The 10990-nt window shown below is 36.5% G+C and overlaps 1 protein-coding gene across 1 annotated transcript; it reads right to left on the reverse strand.

Moving 5' to 3' along the window:
* Positions 1-6177: 6177 nt before the first annotated feature.
* Positions 6178-6828, reverse strand: LOC124613810. Its single transcript, XM_047142532.1, has one exon. It carries the CDS (start codon positions 6826-6828, stop codon positions 6178-6180), a length of 651 nt encoding a protein of 216 aa, XP_046998488.1.
* Between the last annotated feature and the right edge of the window lie 4162 nt (positions 6829-10990).

Raw genomic sequence — 10990 nt, forward strand, 5'->3', positions numbered from 1 at the left:
GGTTTTACATACGATATTGGATAGGTCAAGGGAACATATTTGCAGGTAATATTTAATAAATTGATTTTACCTTATTTTGCAATGAGGAAGTTAGCTATCTTTAACAAAACAGTAAATGCAAATGTTGTATGGTAAAATACAAACAGCCAATACAAATGTAATAGTAAAGTAGTCCAGTGTATTTCATAGACATGCACAGTATATAATTTTCAGACCTAATTGAACATTTATCATATTTTTTACATTTTTAACCCCTTTCAAAAAAATGATCAACTGCATAAAAGCAATGGTCCAAGAGATATTTTTTTAACTTATGTGTGAAGGCTCTTGGGTTCTTTATTGCTTTGATTTCATTGGGTAAATTATTATACATTTTTATTCCAACATTTAAAACACTTTTTTGGTAGCAGGTAGTTCTGGACTGAATCATATGTAGGTCAGATTGCTGCCTTGTTGCATAGTTATGAATATCTCCATTGAATTTTAGTGTGCAGTCATTGTTTAACAGGTATGACTTGACAAATGAGACGATATTATAAATGTAAGCAGAGGGCAGTGTCATAATGCCATTTGTTTTGAAATGTTGTCTGCATGATTCATTATGTCTTAGATTACATATTATGCATATTGCCATTTTTTGCATTTTGAAAATATATCTACCTCCAGGTGAGTTCCCCCAAAATATGATTCCATACTGTAATGTAGAATGGAAGTAAGCATAATATACATGTATGAGAACAGATTTTGTGACTGATTTTTTGAGTATCCTTAAAATGTAACACACAGTTGAGAGCTTTTTTGAGATATAATTTGTGTGTGTCTCCCACTTAAGATTTTCTGCAAGCCATATGCCAAGAAACTTGACAGAGTCCACACACATAAGCTCTTGGTTATTTAGAATCACATCAGGCATTTCTTGTTTTTGGGGTGAGAGTCTGAAGTTGATGTAGGTTGTTTTCTGTATGTTTATAATCAGTTTGTTCTTGTTGAACCATTTGCTGAGTGACGACATAAGCGGTTTAATTTTTTGGTTGTGGTCCTCTGTATCAGTACCCGTTATTAGAATACTTGTGTCATCGGCAAATAGTGTGGTATGTCCTGTAGCAAGCTTTGTGCTTATATCATCAATGTATAGCAGAAACAGTATGGGTCCCAGGATTGAGCCTTGTGGCACACCATATCTAATAGGCATTGTGTCAGACGGGTGGACAGTAGATTGATGGGTGGTTGTATTCTTTTTTTCAAAATTAATTTCTACTTTTTGAAATCTGTTTGACAGGTAAGATTCTAACCATTTGTTTGCAATTCCTCTTATACCTTTATTTGCTAACTTCTTAAGGAGTATGGTATGGTCAATTACATCAAACGCTTTGGATAAATCTAAAAAGATACCAGTAGTGATTTCCTTATTATCCAGTGCTTTTAAGGTTTCGTTGAGATATTCATAAATAGCTGTGGTAGTTGTCTTTTGCTTTCTAAAACCATGCTGGTGTTTTGTCAATAAGGATAGTTTATTAGTAAAGTCTTCCAATCTGGTGTAAAATAATTTTTCAAATATTTTTGAGAATGAGCTGAGTTGTGCTGTGGGCCGGTAATTAGCTTCATCATTTTTAGAGTCCTTTTTGTGAAGTGGGGTAATTTTAGAAGTCTTTAGTAGGTCAGGGAAAACTCCGTTTGTAAAGGATGCATTTATTATGTGGGTTAGGGGCTCTACAATGGATTCTCCACATTTCTTAACAATTAAATCAGGAATATTGTCACTACCACATGAGTACTTATTCTTTAGTCCTTTTATAACTGTAAGTACTTCAGGATTGGAGACTTTGTGAAGAAACATTGATGCCTGTACCGGTGCGGTTTCTATTAGTGTTTGGTGTTGAGCATTTGGTCTGTGGCAGTTGTTCTTTATCAGGTTTTCTGCTATTTTGCTAAAATAGTCATTAAAACCATTTACTATTTTTTGGGGATCTGATGTGACTTCATCATTTAGGTTCAGTTTTAATGTTTTGTTTATAACATGCTGCTTACTATTTGTTTCATTTTTTACAACCGTCCACAAGCCTTTCATTTTATTGTTAGATTCCTTTATAAATTTATCATTGTATAATTTTTTTGCTTGTTGGATAACTTTCCTATAGATTGCAAAATAGGTCTTACAATATGACCTAAACTGATCATCGACCTCATGGTGTTTCATGTGATTTTTTAAGTCACGCTTTTTTTGGCTGGAAATCCTTATCCCTTTTGTTACCCATGAGTTTGTGTGTTTGTTTCCGATTTTCCTGGATTTCAGTGGAAATGCAGTATTGAAGTGTTGGAGAAATGTTTCATGGAAGGAATTAAATATATAGTTTACATCATTTTCTTTATAGACCTCTGCCCAGTTTTCTGCCCTTAACAGATAGTTAAAAAGCCTTATATTATCATCATTAAATTGCTTTTGCATTTTAGTTATTGTGGGATATTGTCCTATGTAATTTAAAATTGCTGTTAGTATTTGGGCTTCATGGTCACTGTAACCTGTGCTGATGACTTTGATTGGGTGGTGCAGTTTGTCTGTGTTTATGAAAATCTGATCTAGAGCTGTTTTTGAATTTTTTGTGATCCTGGTTGGTGTGTTTACAGTTGGGGATAGGTTGAATGAATTTGTAATATTCAACAATTCGTCTATGTTTTTTACAGGTGTGAGGAAGTCAATATTAAAGTCTCCACTTATTAATAGATTTTTGTTTAGTGAGTGAATTTTTGTGAGTAGTGCTTCGAGGGAGTGTTTGAAGGTTTGGATGTTCCCATCAGGGGCTCTATATAGATTCAGTATCAATAGGTTATAGTCTGTTAAGGTAATTAAGGAGAATTCAAAGTCTGTTTCTATTTGCATATTATTGTACTTTGTGAGGCTTTTGTATCTTAAATATTTTTTTGACTAGATTGCTGTACCACCTCCCTTACTTTTGTTCCGACAAGAATAACCAGCTAGAGTAAATTCGCCAAGTGGGTTATTTTTAATTTTGTCTTCTGTTAACCAGTGTTTAGTAATACAGAGAACATCTAAGTGTGGCTTTGTTTTTAGGAAGAGATCTATTTCTAGTAACTTATTAAACATTGACTGCACATTATGGTGTAATATTTTAAAGGATAATAGTGACTGTTTTCCAATGGAATGATTTTTGACACCACTCACCGGGTTTTCTTGTAGTTTTGGTTCATGAAAATTTTGCTCTGCACTTGTTTTCCTTTGGTTTGCTGCTAGCAGGGAGCTACTGGTGTTCTTGCCCATAAAAAATCCTGGCTGTGGGCTGGAGGTCTGCATTTTCGTGTTGAAGATCTTGTCACAGTTTCCAGTGGTACTGATTTGGAGTGTGGCTGCACATTTTTTGCTGTTTCCACTTGGATGTCGTGGGCTGACTGATTTGTGGCACTTGACGAGATATTTGCATAGGATGTTGTTGGTGACTTAGTGCTGACTGTGGATACCTTCTTCTTTTCTAAAACTATTTCTGGTGTTTTCCTTGATGACCCTGACTGCATATTCACTTTTGTAGTTGTTACTGATGGCTCTTCAGCTCCTGGTGTTGCTGTTGGTTCAGCTGCAGTATTGCTCATTCTTCTGAGATTGTCCACCAAATTAGCTTCATTGGACCACGAATATGTTTGATCTCCTGGTGTAACACGTTTTATGGCGTTTCTTGTTACCAGTGGACTTTTGATGGCATTCAGCAGATTAACACACAGTTTCTTTTTCCCATTTTTAGTCTCTAGAGGAACGGAGGGTTCCAAATGATTGGAAAAGAGCACAGATAGTCCCAGTCTTCAAGAAGGGTCGTCGAGCAGATGCGCAAAACTATAGACCTATATCTCTTACGTCGATCTCTTGTAGAATTTTAGAACATGTTTTTTGCTCGCGTATCATGTCATTTCTGGAAACCCAGAATCTACTATGTAGGAATCAACATGGATTCCGGAAACAGCGATCGTGTGAGACCCAACTCGCCTTATTTGTTCATGAGACCCAGAAAATATTAGATACAGGCTCCCAGGTAGATGCTATTTTTCTTGACTTCCGGAAGGCGTTCGATACAGTTCCGCACTGTCGCCTGATAAACAAAGTAAGAGCCTACGGAATATCAGACCAGCTGTGTGGCTGGATTGAAGAGTTTTTAGCAAACAGAACACAGCATGTTGTTATCAATGGAGAGACGTCTACAGACGTTAAAGTAACCTCTGGCGTGCCACAGGGGAGTGTTATGGGACCATTGCTTTTCACAATATATATAAATGACCTAGTAGATAGTGTCGGAAGTTCCATGCGGCTTTTCGCGGATGATGCTGTAGTATACAGAGAAGTTGCTGCATTAGAAAATTGTAGCGAAATACAGGAAGATCTGCAGCGGATAGGCACTTGGTGCAGGGAGTGGCAACTGACCCTTAACATAGACAAATGTAATGTATTGCGAATACATAGAAAGAAGGATCCTTTATTGTATGATTATATGATAGCGGAACAAACACTGGTAGCAGTTACTTCTGTAAAATATCTGGGAGTATGCGTACGGAACGATTTGAAGTGGAATGATCATATAAAATTAATTGTTGGTAAGGCGGGTACCAGGTTGAGATTCATTGGGAGAGTGCTTAGAAAATGTAGTCCATCAACAAAGGAGGTGGCTTACAAAACACTCGTTCGACCTATACTTGAGTATTGCTCATCAGTGTGGGATCCGTACCAGGTCGGGTTGACGGAGGAGATAGAGAAGATCCAAAGAAGAGCGGCGCGTTTCGTCACTGGGTTATTTGGTAACCGTGATAGCGTTACGGAGATGTTTAATAAACTCAAGTGGCAGACTCTGCAAGAGAGGCGCTCTGCATCGCGGTGTAGCTTGCTCGCCAGGTTTCGAGAGGGTGCGTTTCTGGATGAGGTATCGAATATATTGCTTCCCCCTACTTATACTTCCCGAGGAGATCACGAATGTAAAATTAGAGAGATTAGAGCGCGCACGGAGGCTTTCAGACAGTCGTTCTTCCCGCGAACCATACGCGACTGGAACAGGAAAGGGAGGTAATGACAGTGGCACGTAAAGTGCCCTCCGCCACACACCGTTGGGTGGCTTGCGGAGTATCGATGTAGATGTAGATGTAGATGTAGATGTTATGTAAGTGAAGCCCATGCCTGATGAAGTCTTTCCGTTGGAGGAAGCTATTTACATCTAAAACTCTGATGTGTTCACTGCAAGATGCCTTCTGCATCAAGTAACTGTTCATTTGGTAGATTTTGCAGTTTTCATTTGGCATGTCATATCTGTACGGTATTGTGTATAGAATTAGTTGTGTGTGCCTAGTTTTTGCGATCGTTTCATCTAGTGATGTCATAAAATCACGTTTTGATCCATTAATATCGTTTGCACCAGCTAAGACGACAACATAATCATTTTGTCCTAGAATAGACGTTTTGTTTTGTATATTGCATGTTGTTTCTTTGAATATAGCATTTGGCTTTATCAAAGATGTAAATTTATAGCTGGTTGTTGAAATTTCGTTCAGTACTTCTGCACAGTTCCTACCGTGACTATCTGAAAGTAACAGTACCTGTTTTTTGTTATTTGTAAGCTGACTCATGTTCGTGTTTGTTTTCAACTTACTGCAGTCATTTTTCTTAACCATTTTTAAATTACACGAGAAGTGTTCAGAAGCACTTTGTAGGTTACCTTTATTTACTGTTTCACATTTTACATGTTCACTCTTACCTTTGTTTACTGTTTCACATTTTTCATGTTCACTCTTTTTCAATGGAGCGTCATTTCTTTCGTTAGTACAAGTATTTAAAACAACATCACTGTACAAATTTCGAACTTTTTCCTTATGTGGCGGTTCAGAAAGGGTTTTGATCATGCTTTCCAGTAGCTGAGCATGTTGTCTTGTGGCTTGAATTTCTTTCTGCAGTGTTTCTAATACATTGGTTTCGCGATTTTCACGATACATTCCAGTTGCATCTAGATAACCGTTGCACTTTGTTCCACAAGCACACGATATGTTTTCGAGATTTACTTCACAAAGCAGTGTGGATGATACCACACATGCATCACTGGGCAAGTTCTAATACCGCTTTTTACTATTTTATCACACGATATGCACTTTGTAGACGCTAAATACTCATAGTTTACCGAGCGATTTATTTCTACATCAACGCGCGCCGCCATCAATAATCCTACTAGGTAGTTTTAAAGGGGCAGGTCCAAACATCCAAACATAAATCATTGTTCTCATTATCCCTAAACACACCAAGTGCGTATAGTCAACTGGGAAAGATGATACCATACGCAGACTAGGGATAGTGGTCAATGGGGTGTCACCAGTATTGAATTCTGTGTCTTCTTTGTTGATAAATCCCTCATGGGTTCGAGGCAGTCTGTCAGATATAGGAAAAGTCATCCTATTATTAAAGAAAGACCCTTCCTGTTTACATCTGGTGCACGAGAAATATCCGTTGTGACCTTTAATGTCTAAAATAAAAGCTTTGGCAGGGGCATCACAACAAATTCCCTTGACCCTGACAGCTATATTTTTGCCATTACAAATTAAACCATTCCTGATTAAGCCGACAATTTCTTCTACAAAACCATTTAGAAATTCAAAACAACTACTGGGTTTCTTTAATCCAAAATAAATGGCAATAGGAAAAACAGTTATTGACAAGGATGGAATATTTAGTACAGATCCTAAAATTGCCCAAAGCTCGCTACTATTACTGTGAAATAAAGGTAATCCGTCAATTCCAATCATTAAATCAATATGCTGTAAAGAACTGAAAATACGTTGTGCACAAGCGAACATTTTCTTTCACTGGTTTGAAATACCAATGTGGCAGCACTGGCCAGGGCTTACATTTTTTACTTGAACACATCTTGGAGTCTTTAGAATAGTTCTTGCATCTGAGGGAAGAGATTTAAAGCAGTCATGTGATCGAAGAATACACAACAAAGCTGTCAATGCCACATTTGTAATGCTAAACTGAACAGACCAGTTAGCTAATTCAGATTTGAGCTCTTTGAAACTTGGAGTCAAAGCAGTCATCACTGTCCAAACCATTTGATAAAGGATATTGATCCAACAACTCAAAAACCTGGTTCGATGTTGAGGCCCTATCATTGCTTTCAGAATGTTCACTATTAAGTGATGATCCACTGGCGCTATTACAAGATGACGGTTGAAGTTGAATCACAGGATTTGGATCATTGGAAACATTTCTCTCACCAGCTACAGCAGAGTGCACTACACTCTTCTCAGAAAGCTTCAACAGCCATTTCCATTTCCCCTCCCGAGAAAGAGAATTGGACAGTTTACTGTTTGACATTCCTAAAAGAAAACAGAATAATTTAGTTGGGATTGACAAAATAAATAAAATTACATATCGTAGTAATGGGTGTCTCAGGGAAGGAAAAATAGAGCTATTATTATTGAGCATTCCTAATCTGAATTTGTTGGTGAAAATTTAAAATTGATTTTTTTAGGTTAAATGATGGAATATTAATTTGGATTACTATTTAATACAGGCCTCTAAAGAATCCATACTTGAAAAACTAAAATTAAAAAAGTCTCTTAAGCTTATATAAATTTGTTTATTAACTTCCATGCTTTCGTTGAAAATTTTAGAGCAATGCCAGCATTACGGGTGGAACATTTGTACTAATTTATGCTAGTATTTTCATGTTAACATTTAGGAATCTTAAGTTATTTGAAGTGAAGTTACTGTTTTAAGCAACAAATTGATACTCTTGATTCCAAAAAATACAGTGTTCAAATATACATACGGAACTGTCTGTAATGCAATACATAATACCAGTGTTATGGGTAGGACAAAACTGACACAGAACTGAACAATTTTGACATCCAAACAATATTTCTGCTTTGATAGTGTCCACAATTCAGCCAAGCCACATACAAATGAAGTTTACATTCTTCTATTAAAGAAACATGTTGCTATTAGAAAAAGAATTAAGTTGCGCCAATGCATGTCACTATATATAACTGTATTGTTACGGGTGGGAAAAATTGTCTGTTGTATGATTTGCATAGAATATTAAATTGCAATATGTAGTGCAACTAAACACACACTATTTAAGCTAAATACAACATTAAAAAGGTACGAACATTCACAATAAACTCAGATTTTTTTAAGTTCTAGTCAAATGAGAAGTGTCCCCTGTTGTTCATAAATGTTGGAATACAGTAAGCTTTCTCAACAGTACTACAATCATTCTCAATAGATTCATCCTTCACAGTACAGCCCAGATCCAAAATTTGCCACTACTTTCCATGAAAAGTAATGTTACACTTATTATGAATGTGCTTAACTTTTGGCAAGCATGAGTCACAAGAAATTTTGTGTCCATCGTCACAGAAAGAATTAACAGCTTCAACAAAATCTCTCAAGACTGATGGCGTAATAACAGATTGCAACTCTGATTTTACTGTTGCCCCAACTTTAAGACTTCTTTGACTTGAACTTCTTGAGTATGTTTACTTTGTGCAAGAGTGTCATACTAACGGTAAGAAATTTCATATTACCGCAATTAAAGAGCAGTCAAAGCTACGTAAATAAAAAAGACTGACACCTATGTAGTGACTGGTTCTTGATGTACTTTTTCATGTTCACCATGTCATTACTATTTGTATTCACAAAGAAACTTTTCACACTTCATGATTATTCATTCATGGTGTGACACACGCGAGTACTTACAAAAAAAAAGTAATAGGGCGATATATTTAAAAAGGCGAGATTTAAAAAAGGTAAAATAACATTAAGTTTTAATTTATTGGTGCCACATACTAGAGAGCTAGTTTAAAATGACCTCTTTTTGCTGAACAACTTGTAATATGTATTTTTAGCTGGTAATCCATTTCACTTTCATCAAGGCTCAATTTTTCTATGTAAAAGAATATGATATTTCCTTATGTTATGTAATAATATTTAACATTTGTAATATTAACGTACCACTAGAAAAAAAATACACCAATGTACCTGTAATACTCTATATATCCTCATCAGACCGGGTGTAGCAGTAAGGCAGGAGATGCCACACACTTACCGAACTATTTTCCAGTATAAAACAAGCTTCACAACAGTCAACAATCATTAATGCGCATCACAAAGGTAAAATGGCCATAAACCTAGCAGAGTCAGTGCAAGGCTTATAAACGCTTGTGGTGCTTCCCGTGGACGTCTATGGAAGCTATGCTGCATGCGCATCTGCTGTACAGCCTTCCAGGGAAATTACAGTTTATTTCAAGCTTGGGAAAGTTATTTTAATTCAAGCTAAATTTTAACAGCTTGATGTAAACTGTGTAACATGTTGATTTTTCAAACTTGAATTTTCAACTGAACCTAAACTTAATATCCACCTTGAAATAAGCTTGAGTGCTAGCTGGGCTTGCCATAATATTCCTGTAATTTATCAATTACTTTGTGTGTTAGTCTTCCAGCACATTTTATTGTCTTGCCATCAGACAGTTCTGTGTTACCGAGCTTGGTTTTTAATGCCAACCCTTGAGACGTAGCAGTAGACACAAAACAAAGCACTTCACAGCCTTCTAGACTGTGTAGTTCCCAAGATATGACTGCTCAACTGTGGTGGTAGGCCTATATGCGTAGCTGCAAAATTTGACAGTCACACATCAACATTAAAAATATTATTTGAAGGTCTCACAATTGTCTGATTTTAATGTGTTGTATACCAAAATGTTCAGCAAAGTACATTATGGTGTAGAAAACAGAAAATGTCAAATTTCAACCAATTTCACGTACAATATCCCCTTAACCCTTGAAGTAGAAGAAACTGTTAAAAAGATCCAATTTTTCGATGTATTCAGTTAATTTAATGAGTTAAGTTTTATTTGTAATTTCTGTAAATTAAACTTCAAACAATGTGTAGTTTCAGCACCTATTATTGTAAGGGTATATAAGGGCCCAATTTTTGGTCCCGAGACAGTCCATGTCACATTTTCAGACAAGGAACCTGTGTTGATTAGAACAACAACAATGCTTCAACTTAACTGCAAAATAAGTGTTACACAATTAGGCTATGTGTTAAAACAATGACAGTGTCTGTTCAATTCATACCATAATATTCTGTAAGACTTGTGAACTTTATGGTTAGGTTTTTACTGCCCATAGGTGTTCAACAGTAAACTATTGTAGCAGTATGTGGATGTTCACCTGAAAACTATTAATGAGCCTTATCAAAAGTTAAGCAATAATGCAATGGCCATATTAAATGTGTATATAGGGGGTTGTGAAAAGTTGTAATAAACAAGTGTGAAATGCAAATGTGCAACTGTTAGCTATGTCATTTATAGATGACAGTACTGCACTTCCACCCCCTATTTTTTTCAGCCAGTATGCTAAGACTGAGGACAACGAACGAAGAAACAAAGGAGGTGAACTGTCACACCACAACTTCGAGAAATGGTCTAGCTGTGTACTCTAATGCAGCCAGCTGTGACACAGCTGATCATGCACACCTATGCATACTGACCCAGCCAAACAATGACACTTTACACATCCTCCCTTCAGTGCTCCACACTACAAGAAAAGGAGGTGTGGTGAGGGAGGGTGTGGGGAGGATGTCTGAGAATATCAATAGTGCAATAGTGACACACATTGTTGGTAACCAAGGGGAGGTTTATCTTTGGACAGAGCAAAGTCTTCAATGCATTCTATGCCATCTTACAGTGTGCATGTGTGTATGTTTTGTGCTCATTTAATAAATCATTTGTAAGCTCATCCATTCTGACTACATTACTGGTATTCTCCCAATCATCTGGTAGGGAATTTTACCACAAATTTTTAGTCTCAAATTGCATTTTCTCAAGCAATTAAATGTTACTTTTGAAATATCTTAAGAATTGTGAAGAAGAAAACGTGACATGAGTTCTCAAATACCTAGCCTGCATAGATTTACTGATTCATAAATTATTGATTGTGACAATTCTTCAT

Source organism: Schistocerca americana, chromosome 4 (assembly GCF_021461395.2).
Source record: "Schistocerca americana isolate TAMUIC-IGC-003095 chromosome 4, iqSchAmer2.1, whole genome shotgun sequence".
Classification (NCBI taxonomy): Eukaryota; Metazoa; Arthropoda; class Insecta; order Orthoptera; family Acrididae; genus Schistocerca; species Schistocerca americana.